This window comes from Vulpes lagopus, chromosome 24 (assembly GCF_018345385.1).
Source record: "Vulpes lagopus strain Blue_001 chromosome 24, ASM1834538v1, whole genome shotgun sequence".
Lineage (NCBI taxonomy): Eukaryota > Metazoa > Chordata > Mammalia > Carnivora > Canidae > Vulpes > Vulpes lagopus.
Window position 1 is genome coordinate 50,678,296 of NC_054847.1, and position 23,256 is coordinate 50,701,551.

The following is a 23,256-nucleotide window of genomic DNA, read 5'->3' on the forward strand; positions in this document are numbered from 1 at the left end:
CCCTTGCCTCTAAGATTTGTTTTTGTTGTTTGCAAAACCATGCCCTTTTCTTTGACCATTTTGATACCCATAGGTAGAATTAACCTATGAGTTTTTGGGGTCAGTGAAGAGTTTTGAGCCAGGCAGCTTGAGTTCCAGGGTCCCTGTCTGTGTCCCTGAGAGCACTGATCCTAAAGGGCTACCAGGTGGATTAAATAAATCAGCATTAAGTGAAGTGTCTCACGCTTCCTGGCACATTGTTAGTGCTCAATAAATTTTAATGATCAGAATCACCCAGAGCCTGGCACTCTGCTACTTGGTGTGTGAGTATGCCCAACCCAAAGTCATTTGGTGAGTGTGAGGACCGGCCTTAAAGGCTGTACTCTCCATCACTGCCCTGCTTTGCCTGTTTTGAGTGAAATTAGTGAAATTTTTTCCTATTGAAAAGTCCTATTGGACCTAGAGGAATACTGATTAGTTGGAGAAAATGGAGAAGAATTATAACAAAATCCTAGGAAGTGTGCATAAAACCAGAGGCATCTTTTTATCTTTGTAGTAGACTTCCATGAGAATTTTTTTTTTCTATCAGGGCTACATTTTATCCACCGAATGTGTTAGGATGCAAAAAGGGTTGAGAACAGCTACTCCACCATCCCGTTGAATGAGATTTTGAAACACACTTCTCATCCAACCTCTTATTAAAATTGTTCAAAAGCTTCCTGTCACCTGTAGAAAAAATATCCAGTCTCTTGATCAGGATATAACTGTCCATGATATGTCCCCTCTCCACCTCTCAGTCTCATCTGCTACCACTCGCCATTTGGATTTTTTATATTCACTATTGGCACAATGAGGGTCATAATTCATAATGGTAAGATGTAAGGAGTTTGAAAGCCATGATGATTTGGCATTGTGTTCTTATACTCACAAAGGAGATATTTACAAATATAAGAAGACAAAAATTCCATTTGTGATTATTGGAATGTTGCCCAGATCTCTGAAAAATCAGCCCAATCAGTCATTAGAAGGAAAAGCTTTAGGCAAACTTCTACAGAGAATGAGATTAAAAATCAGATCTTTATGCATACAGATGGCCAACAGACACATGAAAAGATGTTCAACATCACTCATCATCAGAGAAATGTAAATCAAAACCACGATGAGATATCACCTCACACCTGTCAGAATGGCTAAAATCAACAACACAAGGAACAACAGGTGTTGGTGAAAATATGGAGAAAAAGGAGCCCTCTTGCACTATTGATGGGAAGGCAAATCAGTACACCTACTGTGTAAAACACTATGGAGGTTCCTCAGCAAGTTAAAAATAGAGTTATTCTATAATCCAGCAATTGCACTCCTGGGAATTTACCCGAAGTATACAAAAATACTCATTCAAAGGGAGTGCACTCTGTGTATAGCAGCATTATCCGCAATAGCCAAATTATGGAAACAGCCCAAATGTCCATCAATTTATAAATAGATAAAGAAGATGATGCAATGGTATATTACTCAGCCATAAAAAAGGATGAAATGTCACCATTTGCAATGACATGGATGGAGCTAGAGAGTATGATGCAAAACAAAAAAAGTCAAAAACAAATACTATAGGATTTCACACATATGTGGAATTTAAGAAACAAATAAATGAACAAAGGGGGAAAAAAGAGAGAGACCAAACAAGAAACAGAATCTTAGCCATAGAGAACAAACCTACAGTTACCAGAAGGGAGGTGGGTGGGGGGCACAGGTTAAATAGGGGATGGAGATTAAGGAGGGCACTTGTGATGTTGTAGGGAAGAGTGGAATCACTGTATTGTACACCTGAAACTGATATTATATTGTGTGCTATTTAGAATTTAAGTAAAAACTTTAAAAATATAAATAAAAACTGAGTATTTGTCAGGTACTAAGCAAATTTAACTTTTAAGATTTTATTTGTTTATTCATGAGAGACACAGAGAGAGGCAGAGAGAAGTAGGAAGCCCAATGTAGGACTCAATCCCAGGACTTCAGGATCAGGACCTGGGCCCAAGGGAGGCACTCAATCACAGAGCCACCCAGGCGTCCGACAAAATTTTTGACACGTATGCCCCAACTCATTTCAGAAGTCCTCAGAGCAAATGCAAGCTTAACCTTGTATCTATAGCAGAATAAAGCTGTGCTACACTATATGAAAACCTGAGAGGAAATTTGAAACAGCTTCATTAACACTCCTCATATTTAGTCTAAGCATGTTGCAAACTTCCTCCTAGGTAAACTGATGTGACATTCAGTAAATTTTTCTGTAATGTATCTGTTGTAACTCAAATCTCTAAGTATATATTGTATAGGGAATTCTCATTGCCATGACAAAGTGGTTTTTTTTTGCATTAGTTTAAATTTTTTAGGGAAGAATTATAGCAAATAAAATTTTCCACTCTCTCCCTAAGACATCATCTGAGGGACAGTCAGCCGATACATATTCTTGTTATTGATCTGTAGATTAATGTGACTTTTCGGTAAATTTGTTAAAATACCTCAGACTGTAGTTCTGGAGATATCTACCTGAACTGGAGTATTCTACTTCATGATCTTAAATAGTCCCTTGATTGTTTAAACTGTCTGCAAATCATATGTTCAAAATGAAAACAAAGATATATCTATATATCGTTTTTATTAACATTGTATTTAAAATGTTATAATTGAATCTTTAAAAATAACAATGAAATATTTACAATTCAATAACTAAATAATTGAATTTTTCATTACATAATATTTCCCCATTCCTCACTAATCAACATTAATGAATTTTCATTCTAAGGATTCTCTACACCTCATACTATATTTCAACTTAGATTATTACATTTTAATATTTACTGTTTTATTGGTTGCCATAGAGTACTTCTAAACCCCACCATTACTCAGATGAATTCTGCTAACAGTGAAGCCTTCAGCTAAGTTTTGCAAAGAGATCACAATTGTAGAAAATTAACATTCCAGTAGATAAGTAGAAGAGAAATGAAACGCAAGGGAATAAATGGATCCTACATCAACCAGAATAATAGATCTAAGACTATTTTAATTCTAGAAATAGGTAATAAAAATGTAATTCTGTATGAATCAGGTCAGACCATCTTTAAGGCAAATTAAAGTATTATAAACTATATTATGTCTGATTTTTTTACTGTTAGAATGTTGCTGCTAACCCAACAGGCTGGGTACTATATAACATTAAATAATATGCATTTCCCCACTCAAAAACTTCTGATTTTTAAAGATATGCATAAAAAATATTTAGACGTCCACTTATGAAGTAAGCAAAAAAGACCCCTATTTTGGGGACTGACAGTGCCATTATTAATAACAATAAATGTACAAATGTATATTTTAAAAAGGAAGGAAAGTAAAAGGAGTAGAAAAACTTTTGCAAATTACAGTAGTAGAATTTTTTATTACTTAGTAAACTTGGAAGATAAGATGAAGCCAATCTCAAATCTCCACAAGGTGAAGCAACAAAAAAGAGTGGAAATAGAACAGATTGGAGAATTATAAGATCTTTCCAGCATTGGAACACATAAAGAAAGATGATTTGGGAAAGAGCACAGGTGGTAGGAGAGAAAGTGCACTTTTGGGCAGCTCGGATGGCTCAGCAGTTTGGCTCCTGCCTTTGGCCCAGGGTGTGACCCTGGAGTCCCGGGAACTAGCCTCGCATTGGGCTCCCTGCATGGAGCCTGCTTCTCCCTCTGTGTCTCTCTCTCTCTCTCTGTCTCTCTCTGTGTCTCTCATGAATAAATATATAAAATCTTAAAAAAAGAAAAGAAAAGAAAGTGCACTCTTAGGGTAGTATAGTTTTTTCTTTTTCGCAATTTTATTTTTTTTATTAGATTCAGTTTGCCAACACACAGTATAAAACCCAGTGCTCATCTCATCATGTGCCCTCCTTCATGCCTGTCACCCAGTCACTACATCCTCCCACCCCCTTCCCTTCCAGTGACCCTTTATTTCCCAGAGTTGAAGTCTTTCATGGTTTATCTTCCTCTCTAATTTTTCCCCACTCAGTTTCTCCCACTTCCCTTATGATCCCTTTCACTATTTCTTATATTCCACATGTGAGTGAAACCATATGATGATTCTCTTCCTCCAACTGACTTATTTCATTCAGCGTAATATTAGGGTCGGATACTAACTCCAATGCCGTATACTCTTATACTAAGTTATTACTATTAATTAATCTAAAACATGATTCCATTCATAGAAACTATTTTGATTGCCATTATACACTTGAGGAATCAATGGGACAGAGCAGTAATATCTTTGCAGTTGTCACCTTGCTAATGAAGAATGGAGCTGGGACCCGAACCCGAGCAAAGCTAACACTACAAACTATCACATAATACAGGCCTCTTTAATTTAGGGTGTGAACAAAGAGAGATTCCCAATAAGTCAAAGAGCTGAAGACAACATAAGAAATTTATGAAAATATATATAAAACAACTTATAAGAAAATATTTTAATAATTCTGTGACAATGGAAGACATATTACCAAGACACAAAACTCAGAAAGCACAAAGCCAGATTTGGCTTCAAAAAAAATGAAACATTCAAAAAAAAAAATCCTTCATGTTGCAAAAGGAAATTAACTAAACAACAAGGTGCTATTTTTCAACTTGGAAACATCCTTCAACTTGAAAAAAAAAAAAACTAAAAGTCTAATAATATCCAGATCTATCTCATGTTAAGAAAATACTTTTCTACCCTCTGTGTAGAAATGTAAATGAGTGCAATGCAAATTGACAGTTTATTTCAGAAATTTAATGGCATAAACCAACTATTAAATATTTAAATTCTTTTTTTTGGCAATGTGAAGGGTGAGAAATTACATGTGATACTGAATCATTTTATGTAATCTTAAACCAAATTACATAACCTTACTAACAAGTACAAATACCTCCTAGAGAAGAAGTAAAGGATATAATATTCCCAGGAAAGGAGAAAGTGTCACATCCCTCATCTTAATATCTCCTGATCCATTTTACTTCGGATAGTTTGCTCTGCACTGAACAGTGTTCCCCCAAAATTTACAGATTGGAGCCATGCCCCCAGAAGTGACTGTATTTGGAAATAGGGCTTCTCAGGTGGTCATTAAGGTTCAATGAGGTCATAAGCATGGGACCCAGATCCAACAGGATTGGTTTCCTCAGGAGAAGAGGAAGACACCCCCTGGTAAGAGAAGAGTCCATGTTGGGACACAGGGAGAGAGCAGCCACCTGCAGCCCAAGGGGAGAGTCCTCCCCAGAATCAACCCCGCTGGCACCCTGATCTAGGACTTCCGGCCTCCAGAACTGTGAAAACTTAAATTTCTGTTGTGTAAGCCCCCCAGGCTGGGGTCCTGTGTTACATCAGCCTGAGGTGGTGAAGATAGGGCTTTAGTTGTTTTGTTCTTTGACGGCGGCCTTTTGAGGTACTTCAATCACGTGAACACTGATATTTCTTCTCTGAAGCTTTGCTGTATCCTCAACTAAACAGAGGTTTCAGTGAAACGCCAGGACCCCTGCACCCCGAAGTTTCTAGCAGCCATGTCCACAATAGCCAAACTGTGGAAGGAGCCTCGGTGTCCATCGAAAGATGAATGGATAAAGAAGATGTGGTCTCTGTATACAATGGAATATTCCTCAGCCATTAGAAACGACAAATACCCACCATTTGCTTCAACGTGGATGGACCTGGAGGTTATTATGCTGAGTGAACTAAGACAATAGGAGAAGGACAAACATGGTCTCATTCATTTGGGGAATATAAAAAATAGTGAAAGAGAATAAAGGGGAAAGGAGAAAAAATGAGTGGGAGATACCAGAGAGGGAGACAGAACATGAGAGACTCCTAACTCTGGGAAACGAACAAGGGGGGGTAGAAAGAGAGGTGGGAGGGGAAGGGGTGACTGGGTGACGGGCACTGAGGGGGGCACTTGATGGGATGAGCACTGGGTGTTATGCTATATGTTGGCAAATTGAACTTAAATAAATAAATAAATAAATAAATAAATAAATAAATAATTCTGTGAGGAAGCACAGAGGCCAGCGGTGGCGTCCAGGGCCTGGGGGTTGGGGATGATGGACAGATGTGAGTCATGCATACACACTTCTACTTAGAAGAAGAATATGTTCTGAGGGTCCAATGGACAGCTTGGTGACTATAGTTGATAATATGGTTTGTATACCTGAAAGGGGCTGAGAGTAGATCTTGAGCATTCTCACCACACGCCCAACCAAGGAGCAAACTCTGGAAGGTGAGGGATGTGTTACATAGCCTAGTGATCACTCCACAATGTACATGTACAGCAAATCATCACCTCGTACCCTTGGAATATGTACAATTACATTTCTCAAATATACCTCAATTTTTAAAAAGAAAAGGTAAAAAAATTAATAAAAGCAGAAAAATCCATGTGTCCAAATAAAAAAATTAGAGACAACAAAATAAGAGAGAGAGAGAGATTGAGAGAGCTCTGTGAGGAAATGTAGCAAGATGTTGGCAAGGCTTTGGCTTCAGTTTCCAGATTTAGATCTGACTCTGCTCCTCCACCTGTCAGCTTCCAAGTTGTTAAACACCTCTAGGCTTCAATTTTGTTTTCCCCACAGAGAGAATGAGGATATGCAATTTCACATTATAGAACTGATAGGACTTTTTGAAATTATATTTTTACTCTATTTAGCATAGGGTCCACATGAAATATGCGCTCAATGATCAGTGGTTATTATACTCATGGCTTTTGCAAATCACTTTCTTTATGGGTTGGAACCCATGATCTTTATTCCCCCTTGATTCAAATGTCCTGAGCCTGAGCCTCAGTATCCCCAGAAGATCTATTCAAGGGTCATGAAGAGGCGCCTCGGTGGCTCAGTCAAGTGTCTGCTTCCCGCTCAGGTTGTGATCCCAGGCTCCCCATGGAGCCTGCCTCTCCCTCTCCCTTTGCTGCTCCCTCCTACTTGTGCTCTATCTCTCTAAAATAAATGAATAAAACCTAAAAAAAAAAAAAAAGTCATGAAGCTACTGGAACTCTGAAGTTTCCACAGGAGTTTCAGAAGCACCTGCTAGGAGAGTATACAGATTAAACAAAAACATAGTCCGGTTTGCACTGTAATTAGAATAAATTGAGTAAAATTCAAATGCAGATTACAGAAGAGATGTTGCCAATGAGTCCCTGGCCTTTCTAAGCATAACTAGCATGTGGTAAGTCCTTACTGAGACACTGTGGACAGCTCCGGGCCACTCGCACCCCTAGGCTGTCTCCACTTCTGCTGCAGACCACATAAGCGTGCAAGTATTAGACGCTCCCGGGGCCCCCTTCCACCATGAGTTGAAACCCTTGTACAGGACGACGGCATCTCCTCTGTGTCCACTCGGGCCTGATGCTCATTGATGCCTTTGCTCCAGGCTGCCTTACCTGGGGTTTTTTGCTGCCTTTAAAAAAAAAAAATATGATTTAAACAGACAACACTCTTCCCTCCTCCAGATCCCAACAAACTGATAAAATATACATTCAAATCAAATACCCATTATTTCTTACGAATTACTAAGCAGGTGTGTTATTCTTTGAGGCCCTCTGAGTTCCTAGAGAAACAATTTTCTTTATATTTTATGTAAAGAATGCACATGTGTTTGTGAGCACAGAAACCCTCAGGTGGCAGAAAGGGAACAAGCAGTGCAAAGTGTCCAGACCCTGGTGAGCTTCTTAATTCCTCAGGAGGGGGAGGGCATGGATGAGGCGCCGTCCTGTTGTTCCTCCAGCTGTGACAGGACTCTGGTCGGGCCTCTGGATCTGGTTGTCACTCTCCACTGCACCTGTCTTCCCTCCAGCTCTTGACCCATCTGACTTTCAGGATGCGGCAGGCGAGATTTCCTTTGGTGGCCAGGGTGACGTCGCCTGCCTTGTCCTGGGGCACCCACGTTTCTGGAATGGGGAGGAGTCACATGATTTTTTTGGAATAAGCAAATCTCCATGTCTCGAGATCCAGTATATTCCCTTCCGTATGGAATGGAAATGTGTCCTTCAGTCTGGAGGGTTGCCCACATACCATGGGAAGAGGGCATAGAGAGATGTCATGAAGTGTCACCCCAAAGTATTCTTCAAACTGCCAGGGAAATATGGTTTTTTTCCCAGCTAGTCAATATTCTCTGAAAATATGGGTAGAAAATATTATTCTCTATTCAAACAGACAGGAATATACAGTAGAATAGAAACAGAAATGTGAAAAGTCTTTTCATGAGCAAATTTGTTGCTTTTAAAATATAGAATTCTCCACACCCCCAGGGTATGCATTCACCTCATTTGTCTTCAGGGGTTGATTTGGAGGAAAAGTGTACAAAGCGTTTAAATAGAGTCTCTGTGTCATGGTGTGAACAGTCTATTCTAGCAAGTGTTTAATTGAAGCCACAAAGTTGGTTTCTGTTTTGTTTTCACCAAAGGGCATAATTCAAATAAACGTTGAGAAAATGCTTAATTATTTCTCTCTTTTGTTCTCATGCTCATTGTTGCCATAATCACACAGCACTTAGTAAGCCCTCCTCTGTAGAGTTCTGATTGAGGTGTGTTATTTTTGTGATAAGCATTAAATGGCATAGTTTGTGAATTGTCTATAAAGAAATGGGCGACGTAAAAATGTCATAATTTAATTTCCAGTTAGACTAGAAATTGTTCATAGAGGTGAAGAAGAAAACAGTGTTGACTGTGATGGAGAATAATATTCAAAACCGAGCCCAGCGAGAAGCAGCTCGCTGACCTGGAAGAGAAAGCTAGACATTGAGCGAGAACACCAGAAAGAATATGGACCCATGGGGCACGGACAGGAGGGGCAAAGCCAGCATCTCTTGGTCCCTTGAGTCCCGAGCGTGTTCCCATGTGGTATGTCCCCCAGTCCTCCAGGCACAGGGAGCAGAGGGAAGTTGTGGTTCTTGGAATGATGTGCGCAGCTCTGCAACACGGCTCTTCTGAGCTCTGTTGGGATCCTGCACTGATTCTGGAAAGCTCTGACTGCATGCACACTCCTTTTTTTTTTTTCAAAGATTTTGTTTATTCATGAGAGAGACACACAGAGAGTCAGAGCCATAGGCAGAGGGAGAAGTAGACTCCCTACAGGGAGCCTGATGTGGGACTCGATCCCAGGACGCCAGGATCACGTCCTGAGCTGAAGGCAGGCACTCAACCGCTGAGCTGCCCAGAGGCCCCTGCATGCACCCTTCTTTCCTGCTCCTCGTTGTCTATCTTGTCCGACCCTCATTCCCAAAGCAGCCTGTGGATGGCTTGTGAAGTCAGGGACTGTACTTTCCATTCATGTGTCTCCCCTGTGGTCTTTTGAACTGTTTCAGCAGGTGTTTGACGAATAGTAGTTGCATGATTGAATTTCCACACTCAAGATTCTAGGGTAAAAATCTGTGTGTGCCAGACTGTCCCAAATCCACAACTTCAGCCTTCACTTTTAGCCCACAAGTAATGCGAACTAAAGGTGTTTCCCAGCACTGCTCTCTTTCAGATATTTCTACTTTGTTCTTTAAATAAGATAAAGCCAAGACCAGGAACAACTCTCTTAATATTAGAATTTCCAGCTGGTTTATGCTGATAAATGCCGGTATCTCCACTTGTGAGAACTTTGAATGATCATCTAGTGAGTCAATGGCACAATAAGGAGGCGAGGTTGTTAAATGTTTTAAGTGATTTTTTTTCCGTATCAGATTACTCTCCCATAATTTTGTCACGTAAATAACATGTCAAAATGCCACTTTCTGCAGGAGGCCCTCTCTGACCATCCCATATAGGTGACCCTGCTGGAGTCAGTGGTGATGGGTTATCTTTTCACTGGGGTGACAGCACTTATCATGCTTGAATTCAATGACGACACATTGATTTCATAATCAGATGAGTCAAACAGCACCATTAATGTCAACATTCCAGAATTTGCAGATAAGGAAACTGAGAACCCAAGAGACAAAGTGAGTCTCACAAGGTTGGTGACCCATATAAGTAGTAGAAGGAGCATGCATAGCCGGTCTTCTCACTCTGAACTCACCCCAGGTCCCCCTAACTTCTCCCTTTTTCTGCCTCTTCCCAGAAAGAGAAGACACGACCACATGGGATTTTGAGACAATCTAAAGGACTATTGACAGTGCTAGGAGGGAAGTTATAGAACCAACAAGGAATTGTGAAGGATGGGCAAACAGCATGCAGCATTACCCACCTCCGTGTAAAGGGGCAAAGAGAGGAAATGTGGATGGGGGCCCTGGGAGAGGCAGGGAAGGGGGCAGGAAGGTTCCGAGGCTCAGAAAGCGGCTGTGCTGGCACAACCACAACAGCGGCTGCTGGAGGGCCAGGTAGAGAGCACGTGCCCACATCCCCCAACTCCCCTGATTTGCTCCTGGGGAGATTTAATCTACAAGAGAATTAGGCCAACAGTGAATCTAAAGTGATTTTTATATAGAAAGCAAGATTTCACTCTCACGATTTTTAAACATTGAGAGCCTCTACCAGTTTAATTAGCCTTTTATTACCCAAGTCATTTGCATTTCTCCCTGGACCCCAAGCTTCAGAAATTGCAAGGATGTTTTACACACCTGCTGATGAGTGGCTTTAGGTGCGTGACCTCAGGAAGGACAGCGCCACCTGAGAAACAGGACGACATGTTCCACGTTTCTGTGATAGCCGACTGTCTCGACTGGGTTCCTCCTGGTAGAGAATAGAAACATTACAAATCAAACTGGATGCATCTTTTCTTTTGGATGAAACATAAACTCTGGAGAGGCCAAGCACATTGGGTCTAGCTTTCTTTGCTCACTAAGTTCATCCCTTCCATAAATAACATTCTCCAGATTGAAGAATAATTAATTTTCAATTAAGAAAAAGAATGGGAAGGCCCCTGGAAAGTCCATATGAAACCATACAATGACCGTCTCACCCTCTGTTGTCAGCATTCTGACAAGCTTCCCCGTGGTCACTTCTGTTTGGGTTTGCATTAGACAAATTTCACGTTTCGGGGATGCATCTGAACCATCAAAGGCATAGATGGAATTTTTCCTTAAATATATTTTCTAGAAGATTCAACTTTTCAGCCACTTGAGTAACCATCATTTTAGGCTCATCATATCATGGAGTCGGTTCAGTTACTCACAAACCTGACAGGATAAGTCAGGGCCTTGAAGGCTACACTAGTGAAAGCTTTTCCTGCTAATTGATGGTTACTGGTTAGGATACAGTGTAATTTGCCTGCTCAGGAAAGGTTTTAAAGAAAATGTCTAATTTGCTCCTGTATTCTGAAAGCGAGTATAAAAGAAAAGAATGCAGCTTACAGGCCCTCCATCAAAACCAGCTTTTTTTTTTTTTTTTTCAGAAAAAACTTTTCTGCTTTTGTTCCAATAGCTGAAGGACATACTAGAAGTTTGAGATCTCTCAAAAGTTTACCTTGCACTCTGGCATCTGAATTTTTGACCAGACACGCTTGAGGAAAATACTGATCCCTGAGTACATTTTTAACTCAGAAAGGAATAAAGCACCAAATTTCTCCATTTTTCACACCTCTGTGCTTACCTGGAGCTCTCTTTTAAGGATTTGCAGCCTTCTGCTTTGTTTGTATGGTTGTTTGTTTGTTTATATATATCCCCTTGCTTTTCTGAGTCTATTTCTTAGCACACCTCTTCCTCCTTCCCTCCTCTCAGGTCACGGGTTTGGTTCCTCAAAGATGTCACGTGCACAGACATTTCCCAGCTACGCCTCGGAGCAGAGTGAGGAGGCCCAGCAGGCTCTGTCCCGGTCGAGCAGTTACGGATTCAGCTACAGCTCCAGCCTCATTCAATGACACTCAGAGAGCCGCTGCTGACCAGAGAGACAGTCTGTCCGGACCTGCTTGTAGGGTCACTGCACCCTCTGCCTCCTGGAAGACCAATTGCAGTAAAAATTGAAATGGGTCGGGTGTAGCCCCAGTCCCAGTGGAAGGTTAAAACCTGGAGTTCTGCTTCCTTGACTCTATGGCTAAGTCCTTTATTTATTGAATTTCTTGGGGGGAGGGGAATCTATGTTTTACAAAAATAGAATCCAAATCGTATGAACAGTCATTTAAATAAAATTCTTTGGTACGGACAGTAGCAGAAGTCTGGGCACCATGAGAAGTTGCCCACACTGGGTTGGACCTGGGCGGGGACATTAACTCTGTCCTCATGGCTCGGCCCTCCCGCCTGGTGACAGGGTCTGTCCTTGGACATAAGGTCACCCACCACAAGCTCTGTGGCTTGGAAGGTTTTAACAGGGACAAATCCAGTAAGATCTACAAATGGCATTATAAGTCTCCATAGAAATAAGCCCAGTGACAATTAAGGGAACACAAGAATTAGAACACACTGTTGAGCAGGCCCTGTAGCTCCACTGTGTGTGTGTGTGCGTGTGTGTGCACCTGTAGACAAATACAGATTTGGATATTGCTATATCCATCTATATCTAACACGTATATATCAACTGTGTGCTGAGGGTGACAGGATATGCTCACTTACATTGTTGAAAACTGTAATTTGGTGCATTAAAATTAAGATTGTTATGTTGAATAGCTACTTTTAAAATAGTGCTGTAAAAAAAAAAGGCTTTTTATTAGCAAAAGTATTTACGTAGTCAAGTCTGCTCCTCTGACAAGTATAAAGGAATATTTGAGAAGGAGGTTCACTTGAAAATGAAAACAAAAGACCTGGTCTAGCTGTCCCACGTGTCATGTCACCACGCTGTCTTTTGGGTTAGTACTTCCTTGTTGGCAATGTCTGTCTCTTTGGCCATCCCTCTGAGCTCCATGAGGAAAATCGGGTGTGATCACCCACCAGCTTCCATTTAACCTCAAGAAATAGAAAACTTTAAATGAGAAACTGTTTTTCAAGAAAGAAATTAAAAATATATATATATATATATGTACCGAAAAAGAACTCAGCTATTTTGCAGTCAGAAGAACAATGGGCACAGGATTGTAGATATTAATTATTTAAAGTTTTATAGATGCTGTTCTCAACGAGCCATTGGGCACTTGTGATTTCCTGTGTAACCAGAATTTGCTAGGCTTTACTTCCTCTTTAATGAACATTCACTGGGATTATAAGTGAAGACGGATCAGATATAATTTTTTCATCTCTGACAGTAGTTGACAAACCTACCAAGTTTAAAAGGAAGCGGTGGCTTCTGTGTGAACTAAAAAATTTGGCCAATTTATTTAGTGTCAACAAAGATATTTTTGTCCTTAATTTTGAAGTTTACTCAAGTAAAAATAAAAATCATTCTGCCTGGATTATCTGATGCCACACACCTAAAATGGTCAGCTTGTAAATACTCCACGGGGAATCCAAAGAATAGTGAGCCCAGATCATGTAAGATAAAAGCCTGATTTTTTTTTTCTTAATAGCAAAATTCTTTAAACTATTAATGTTAGTCTGTGGAAGGAGTACTTGTTTTTTTGATCTCTAATAAGACTCTTTTTTTTTTATCTCTATCCATAGCTTGAATGCAGATTGCAAACTTATTTCAGAGAATAACTACTGCATAGAAGCGGTTCTGGGTCCCTCCTAGATGAATTTACACTTTAGAGCAACCACCTAGACTTTCTGAATCTCTCAGATTAAGAATGAAAACCCCATCAAGATGCTAATCATAAGAGTCAATGTGGCTGTGAAAAATAATTATCTTAAGCTTTCAGGGATAAAAAGAAAATTACTCAAACTCTCTGCACTGTGAATTTTGCTGACATAGCAGAAAAGCAGACGACTGGTTCCTGACGAGGACACAACCTCCCCTAAAATCCCAGCTTTCGGAGTTACACACCTCTGAATCACTCAGCACATGGCATTTGTTTCTGAAATGCCTTTTGTAAAACCCACCAGAGCAACTCCCCGCTGAGACCATTTGAGCACAGCTCCTAGTGGTGCCACGTTCCGAGCCAGGCTCTCGCCCGCTCACTCAGTCGAGCTGTTGCTTAGAGACCACAGTTTCTACATGGGACTTGTGGGGAAAGGCCCTCAGGGGTCCTGGTTCATGTCTCAGCTGCACTAATGTGCGAGAAACACAGACAGCAAGTCCAGGGGCAATTCTGCTAATTAGATGAGTCTGCTCTTGTGTCTATTTGGTGGAAGACACAATACCTGCATGCAGTTGCTTCCAGAACACCATTTGCTTGTGATCATTACCAGTGAGCGTTTACTGAGGAGATACCAAAGATCAGGCTAGCCTTGGGCCGGTTCACTCCAAAAATAATGTCATTAAGAGTGTGTGAGAGAAATGTCCCTCCCAAGTCTTTTAACCCAGTCTCATTACAATGAGAATAATGCTTTAACGTCTCTCGTGGTACATTTTTGGAGATCTATTCTAGCATACTTTTCCATCTATACTTATAATTGTAGCTGAGTTAAAAATTGCTAACCGAACATATAGGAGAATTTATATTAGCCTAATATACTTGACATAAGGCAGTGTGCATTGTAATAAAAATGACAAGCAAATAAATCTACAGAAACCAAAGATGAAAGAAAATTTTCCATACCATTCTCCTGGAACTTCATAAAACCAATTTCACTAGAGCACTTAGAATGGTTGTAGGCACGTATTCAACTCCCTTGGGCTCACAGGTTTTTGACTGAAGATGCCTCTACACTTTGCAAGTCATTTTTCTCCCTCAGACGCTTTATTATAGCTTTTCTGCAGTTAGGGTTGCTGTGAACCAAAGACAACCTTTGGCTCCTTCTGAAAGTGACTCAGTTGGGATCCCAACCAGATTTAGGCAAGTAAGTGAAGATGGTCAGTTTCCATATTGGGGTATCCGGTTGGAAGACACAGTGGTGAAGAACTTGACATAAGTAATGGAGGCACTTCTGAGAGTAGAGGAAAACTGGAGAGTGTACACAGTTCCCACAAAGATGACACGGGCGGGGGTGTTATTTCTTATGTCCCCAAGTTTTCTTCTGGAAATATTAATCATTGCACTCATGACCAATCCCTGACACATTTAAAGTATGGAAAAGTATAAAATAACCTCAACCCAGTCGTTAACCATACTGGTGGGAGAAAAAGAAAACACATCTTTCACTTACTCGTTGACTGAATAATAAGCACTTGGAACTAATTTATTTACACAAGTTGCAGATACGTATGAATCAATGGGTTCTGGCTGCTGCCACAATATGAATTTCATAAAATAAGAAATGTATATTTACTTATAGACTAGGGAAGATGCTGTTGGATGGAGCATGTGAAATAAAGTGAAACCTATTTATTAAAAGTAAACCTCACTTTTTTTCACCAAGTAGTAACTCGAGTACTAGTCCTAGTATCTTGTACAATTTTTCTCTGTCTTCACTGGGCAATTATGTTTGAAAATCATTTATCACCTATAAAATGGTCAGCCACTAATACTTTCTGTCCAGTATAGAAACAATGGACTGATAAATAACATTACACTGTTAATAGTTTTTACGGATCCAATTTATTTATTGCATGCGGTGTCTTTAGAGTAGATATTAAAAAACATATCATAAAAATTGATGTCTGCCCCTCATTCTTTGGTCAGTATCTCAGAAAACTTTGTAAAAAAAAAAAAAGCATGATTACCCTACTCCCTAGATTATTTGAGCCACTTACTCAAATCAACCATTAATGCTACAGTGAAAACAAGCTTAAGCAAATTATAAGACTTATAAAAAAATCATAGTCCAGTTCTGATGATTATAACACAGCACAATAAATAGGCAATGTACATTCAGTGGGGCTGAGCTTTAGGCCTTTAACACGTTGTGTCTTAAATATTATTCTAAAATCTGCTTAGAGTGAAAATGATACACTTTTCTCCAATTCTACCAACATATCATGTTGATTAGTATCTTGCAATTTCAAATTACTTTCTCAGTCATTAACTATACTTCACAATTCCCCAATCTTGGCCTTCTCCAAATAAGAAATGGCCACTATATTTCTATTAATAATCATAACACTAGGTGATGTGCCACACAGATGAATTTCTAGCCTATGAAATGTATGGAGGACAATTTTCCATATGGAAGGGGCAGAGAAGAAGAATGGGACCTAACTCAGGAGGGCAGCAACTTAGATAAAGTTATAAAGATTCCAATGAAATGTCCAAAGTTGCACTAAGACTCTACTTTGTTAACATTCCAATCCCAGTTCCCTATCACAGACTTGACCTTCTTGACCAGCTTCACTGAGTACCAAGCATGCAATTGAAAGAAGACAGCAGTTGCATCATGTTTTGAAGTGACCACAGAAAGACAGCACATAACCAATAAGTATGCCTCCTTGGGTTTAGTGAAAAGTATTGAACATGAAAGAATGTGTAATAAAATCCCCCCGGTAAAATGTCTCTTCTTATCGATTTTGTACATGTCAACTTCATTTGAGTTTCAAAATGAAGGTATATCATCCATGACCCTTGGCTGGGGGCTAGAAGTATGTCAGAAGAGACCAATAGCCTCATGTGTACATTCTCTATGAACGTATTTGCAAAATTTTTCCGCCTTTTTCCTCCCTGAAACTACCCCAAATCCTTACATTTTTACTCAAGAATGTGAATCTTTGTTGTATCATTTCTACAATTATTACAACTTGTTGGGGCGGTAGCTAGTTTACAGACTCTAGTGGAAGTATCGTGAGATGTTGGGCATATTTTCTGGATGGGCAGGATGCTAGCTAGCTCTGGAAGCAATCATGTAGAATAAAGATACCACTTTACATCCTACTCAGGAGGAAACCCAAACCCATGGTGTTGTCATTTGTTGAAAAGGCAAAGAAACAGAGATAGTTTTGCCTATCTTTTCCCCCATTTAGATGCAGTGGGAGTTGAGAAATGCCACAGAGATTCTAAATAAATAGGCCCTGGAATAACATTTAAGTGTCTCCTCAGATTTTTTGGATGGTCCTAACCCTTCCTGGACTCATCACTAACTGTGTCTAGAGAGGCTTTATGAGGCAATTCATTGGACTTGTAGATCATGAATGATTGGGATAAATTTTATTACTCTTACACGGACACCCAGTTTTCATTGAAATTTATACTTCTTTATTCTAAAGTTATAGTCAAACTAAAAAAAATTAAATGTATTCCTACTTATTCATCATACTGTAATTGTGGTTATTATTTTGGGGACTTTTATCACTATGTAACACTTTGGCATAATTATTTACGGCATTTGTCACAATGGAATTAGATAATAACGTTGGGGTTACATTTTGTTTCATGTGAACTTCAAAAATCTGTTTTCAGTTGAAATTGGAAAATGACTTTTTTTATAATAAAATAGCTTCCATATCAAGTGTTTTTAATACACTTTAGTAGGCAATTATTTAAATTAACTCAAGTCTTGATAGATAGGAAATAAGTTAAAATTACCAAGTAATACGAAAACTATATTTTACTCATGATTTTCATACATTTTTCCCTAGTTTAAGATTTTTATATCTTGTAAACATTTCAAGGAGAGAAAGAATACATTTGTAATAGAAATATTACAATTTCCTTCTAATAATTCTGTTTAATAGGTTTTTATTTTACCTCATCTTCTCCTACCCTATATTCCATATTCCAATTTTAAGAAGAATGAACAAATTTAAATTTTTTAATAGTTATTTGGAGCCATTTTTAATTGTTGATACAATTAACTTTCTCCATCTGTTCTCTACTTTTAAGTTGATGTTAGACTTAGAGCAGAAAATCAGCCCTTTTTTGTAGATACGGAATCGTGCGTTGAATAGAGCAAGGATCTCGACCCTGACCCTGCAGTGGTGTTCATACTGGAATCTGGTTGTTACTTTAATTCACCCAAGTAATCCACAGCCTCATAAGCTTATTTTTGGAAATCTGAAATATAAAAACCTAAATTCAGGAAAGGAAGATTGAGATGATGACTGAATTTTTTTCAAAATTCACTACAGATTTTCTCTTGAAGAAAAACAATGTGAAAGGGTTTCTATGGTGTTCCAGTATTGTTAACTATATGAGACAGATGGGCTGAAAGCCAGGAAAATGAAGAATAAAATGACAATAGCATCTTGATGTTATATATAAATAAAAAATTAGCATGGTATAGGCCAATATGAAATCATTTGACTAATCAAATTCAGATTTACATATCTATTGCAAATTCAAAGAACAATGCTTATTCTTATCTATATACATATGTATATATATATATATGTAGTGGGTTCATTGGGAGAAAGGAAGCTCTAAATTTTTGTGAAAACCCAAATAGAGAATAGAGATTCCTTCCAGTTATAAGGCACTCTGTATTATTTTGGTAATAGCAGGCAGTATATAAACCACAACAATTCCGTCTACTCCCTGACAATAAATGAGCAAAAAAGCCAAAATCATCTTTACGCAGATGACTGAACTCCCAGGATCTGCAGAGGCCCCCTATTACCTTCTCTGCACAAACCCTAACACACACACACACACACACACACACACACACACACTTTTTTACTTTTAACCTACTCTGTACATGCTACATTTGTTATCTTTTTCCTAGGTCCACCCAGAATTATCCCATCTTTCCGAATCCTATCCCTATGAATCTTCAAAATATGTTAAATTATCTGTTATATGTTTGCTTTCTATAAATTCTTTAAAATTAATTTATATATACTTTGTGAAGTCTACTGTTAAGGGATGTCAGTTGTCATTGATTAAATATAATGTTTATGATTATTTTGATAAAAATAACTTCGGATGCTAGGCTCTTGTTAAGAAATAAAATATCCATGACAAATTTGCTTCTATTGGAAATTAGATGATTTGACATACTTTATTTTTAATCACAATCTATTCCAGATAAATAATAGTTTGGGGACATGTGTACTTAAACCCTAGGTGAGCCACGTTTGGAATGGAATGCAAAGGAATAGCTGTCCCTGGAACCTAAATGTGAATTTCTGGCAGAACAGAAAATATTATAATAATGAGGCAATAATAAAATTAGGAAATTAAATTATTTTAAATCTGTCTGTGTGATTTATCCCCTCGGTAAAAACACACGAAATACACAGTGTAAGAATTACCTTCTTCTGAATTCATAGTTTCTATATCTCAATCCTTAGTAAATACACCTAATCAATTGTTATTAATATCTTACTCATAATTCTAAAAAATTTACAATTGATATGGCTACAAGGAGGTTAATTTATAGTAATTTTAGTAATTTTAGTAATTTTCCATTACTTAAAAAAGGCAGTTCAAAAATACTACTTCACCCAATTTTGCATGATTGAGATTTTGAACATCTAAATTGCTGGTTTTTACCCCTGAGTTATTTAATATTGTTAGCACTATGATATTATATGATTTCCTTATATTTTTATCATCATGTAATGAACTGTAACTATGTAATTAAACAATTCTGACAATCATAATCTGCTAACCTTTAAAATGTCATTTATTCATTCATTGGCTTCTATTTTCAAAATCAAGTAAAAGAAGGCTCTTTGTTAAATGTAAAATAACTGAGAATTTATTATGTATTCCCAGTATTTTCCTAATCCAATGTTAAATAATTTTTATTAGGGTGACTGTGGCTTGGTGGAATCATAAAATATTAATGTTTACAATGGCATTGGTGATCAATACTTTTATTTTGTAGTGAAGTGACATCCAGACTTTCTAAGTGGCTTTCACAGTATCACAAAACTGGAAAACAGTTTTCCCTCCAGCACTGTGCTCACCATTTCACAACTAAAGAAAATTACTCAGAATGAACATTAGGTAGACAAAGATTTCATATCAAAGATGAAAGGTGTACAGTCATGACCACACTATATTTTGATGACTTTACTATTTTCCATTCTGTGATATTGAATCTTTGGTCACTTGGATTTAGACCTGCTTGCAAATGAGCTTACAGAATCTGTTTCTCAAACTTAATCTTTAAATATTAGTTGGGCATTTGTTGTTAATTCACTAATTTGTTAGGAGTATTCCTTTTGTAGAGTTGTGTCTTTAAAGAGAGTACGAAGTCTCCATCTCTCTTTGATGGTCAGAGACATCAAGAGTGGTTGAGGAAGCCTGGATTGAGCAGTCATAGTGCTAAAATGTCCAGTTAGGGTAGGACTGGCCAAAGTCATGAATTTGAAGAAAGCAATGAAAACTATATGAGAGCTTTCAGTTCTACACACCCAGTAGAAGTTTGGAACATGTTACAGAGGGACAGTAGAGGGGCCCTTCTTTACAAATGCTTAACGAAACACAGCTTCTCCTGGTATATGATACGAATTTTTGGTGCCACTTTCATAACATGTTGTGATGTGAACCTGATGGATTTTTCTTCCCTTTTTCTCATTATTAAAACCGTGAGAACTATATTTGCTGGGGAAAGTCTTTATCAAAAGTGCGAAGGTTTATATAAGTTTGCACCTGACATCAAGAAGATATTTAATAAATGTATGTCACAGAGCATAGCCCCAGAGCAATTACTCTGCTATTTTTGTAACATACAAAGAAAAACAAAATCCAATAACCTCCCAAATGGCAAAAACGCATCCTTATTTCTAAGTTAGTCAAGAAAAATATTAGACAAATTTACTTAATTTTTATATCCATATGGTGAATTTTAAAAATAAATGTTTGAGCAAGATCTAGATAGAATTTCTAAGCATTCATGGAAATAAGAATTATCAGAATATCTAGGTGTTTCAGGTTGCTGCTTTATATATGCTCCAAGGCCAGTCAATCAGTAAATATTTCCTGAGAGCTTGTTCCCTATAAAACATGAGAAAAGGTCACAGAACAACTCCTGGCTCCTGGGTTTTGCCTACTTTTAATTACTTTGGATGCACATCAGTGTCAGGCAGGAGTTGTGACAGCAAATGGGTCCTTGGCTTTGTGCAGAAGACATGAGATGGCTTGAAACAAAGGAGTTAGTGAAGGCAAGAGAGGCCAGCTTCCCCAGCTTCCTAAATCCCTTTCTCAAAGTGGCCTCTGGATTTCTCCCTCACCCTCCTCTGCCTCTTCCTCCTCCTATTCCTCTTCCTTCACCACCTCCTTCTCCTTTCTCTTTCTCTTTGTCTCTCTTTCTCTCAATAGTTAAGACCCTGCATTTTTTTAATCACAGAAACAAAATTAGCTCCCATTATACAAACTGTATAAATATTTTAAAGCACGTTCTCTAAAATTCCCAACTCCTCTCTTGACACAAACTTAAGCATAAGACAAACATGCAGTCGCCTACTTTCTCTGCATGTGTGAATTACAGAGATCTACATACCTTATACTCTTCTGGATATTTGCAAACTTTGGATACAAGGTAGCCAAAAGAGAAAATGCTTTTTTGGAATTTAAAATTAAATTTAAAAAACATCCACTGAATCTTCAAAGAGCTGGGATTCAAAATGAGCAAGAGTTGAGCCCTCCTCTGAGAAACTCACCATTTAGGGAAGAAGTATGCACTTCAAGTCATGAAGCAAGTATGATCAGTCTAGTGGGATTTAGCCAATATCGTTCGATGTAGTAAACCCTTTCTTGTTCCAGTATCCATTAAAAACATTGGTTTTAGTTAGCCTGATGTTTTTAAGGTTTATGGTTTTTCAGTAATTATATTTCAGACTAAATATAGAGATAAATGTTCAAAACAATAAATACTAAAGCCACTGACCAGAAATAACCCTCACTCTCAGCAATATAATCTAAAGAAAAAAATGCTACCAAGGTATATGATAGATATTCTACTTAGCTCCTCTCCCTCCTCTGCACCACATCCAATCCTCTTTCTCAATACTGAGAGGGGATGGCATTTGAAACATCGAGATTGCAGGAACCATTGAGAGTTCTGACTGGGAAACAACTGAAATGAGTCATTATGAGTTTAGAATTTTTAAATGGGAGGGCTAGGCATTCAGTAAAAAAGAATGCCCAATGCTACTCTTAATATCATGCACACTAGACTGATGTGGGTACTATTTGATATCCAAAAGTCAACATAGTATGTAGAAATATAATTCCATCCTTCATGTGACATCTGTCCTTCTTAGTTCTCCAATGGAGATGTAAAACGTACAGAGATCTAAGAGGCATTACTCCCCAGAGATGTTATATTATGGTGCTTGACATTTTAAACAATAACATTGATATGTTTTACTTAACCATGTGTTTAAGTTAAATTTACGAGTGGGATTTGGAGCATTACACTCTCTTAAATATTTCAGGTCATTGCTGATGACTCTTGAGTAAAGAGATCATGTTTGTCCTTTTTGGTTCCTATCTAGATACTGTCTTCTCCCTGAACCTTAAATAACATATGATTCATACAATGGTAACCAATGGTTATTACGAATGTTTTACCCTAACCTGAAGGAGATGGTAACAGGTTTGGGGTTGTTTGCTTGATATTAGTTGAACAATACAAATGTTCAACGCTACTCCCATTAACATGTGAAGAGAAACAGTGTTGAGTTTAGGAAGAAATTGCTGAATGATCTCTTTGAAAAGTTTTGCAGTATTTAATTTATGGTCATATGTAGCAAAGAAATGGTGGGGCAGCTCTGCCTTGGTTCTGTCTCTTGTGGTAAAGTGAGTCACACATTGACGAGAGCGCTCCAATAGTGACAACTGTGTAACATTCCCACAAGACATGTGGACATTCCTTCTTGAGTCACCTTTCTGTTTTTGTTTTTTAAGATTTTATTTATTTATTCCTGAGAGACACAGAGAGATAAAGAGAGAGAGAGAGAGAGAGAGAGAGAGAGAGGCAGAGACACAGGCAGAGGGAGAAGTAGGCTCTGTGCAGGGATCCCAATGCAGGAATCAATCCCGGAACTCCAGGATCATGCCCTGGGCCAAAGGCAGGCGCCAAACCACTGAGAAACCCAGGGATCCCTGCCTTTCTGTTTTTATCTTTCTTTTTATCATGTATTTTCTTCTGCAGAAACCAAACAGTAACTAATTATATCCATAAATGTAACACCTAAAATGTAAATATGTGTACATATTTCTTGATCATACTGTTAACGCCTCCCTTGGCTTCTCTTATCCACCAATTTTTCTAATACTCATTTACCTTTTATGTGACTAATCCTTAAAATAATTTAACATTGAATACATGTGACCAGGGAAACACTTCTTTGTGACTTGCATTTCAATCCATTTTAGCAGAATCCCAAAAAAGCTCATTCAGTCTGGTGCTACAGACTACATCCTGTGATGGATGGGAGTTACTGACAGCTCCTCTAATTTAATTTTTGCCGATGGTGTAGATTTAACCCATTACTGTCTTAGGGTTTGAGATGGAGTTTCT

At 38.4% G+C, this 23,256-nt stretch overlaps 1 protein-coding gene and 1 long non-coding RNA gene across 4 annotated transcripts in view; one reads left to right on the plus strand and one right to left on the minus strand.

Annotated features, from left to right (window-relative positions):
• DOK6 (docking protein 6) overlaps positions 1–23,256 on the plus strand; it is a 398,908-nt gene that overhangs the window by 346,366 nt on the left and 29,286 nt on the right. The window contains exon 8 of one of the 2 annotated variants that reach the window (XM_041739588.1): positions 11,665–18,963. The exons of the other annotated variant lie outside the window; for it this stretch is intronic. Coding sequence (XP_041595522.1) covers positions 11,665–11,804 — 140 coding nt within the window. The 3' untranslated portion in view covers positions 11,805–18,963. Of the gene's footprint in view, positions 1–11,664; positions 18,964–23,256 lie in introns of those variants that run through there. 2 annotated transcript variants of the gene reach the window in all.
• Positions 5,948–21,371, minus strand: LOC121481936. Of its 2 annotated transcripts, none has more exons than XR_005985453.1 (5): positions 21,232–21,371; positions 12,681–12,822; positions 11,537–11,879; positions 10,567–10,678; positions 5,948–7,422 (listed from the first exon to the last, which is right to left on the minus strand). It is a non-coding gene; the product is annotated as an uncharacterized LOC121481936 (long non-coding RNA). The 2 variants fall into 2 exon arrangements; XR_005985452.1 differs by having other exon boundaries at positions 5,948–7,912.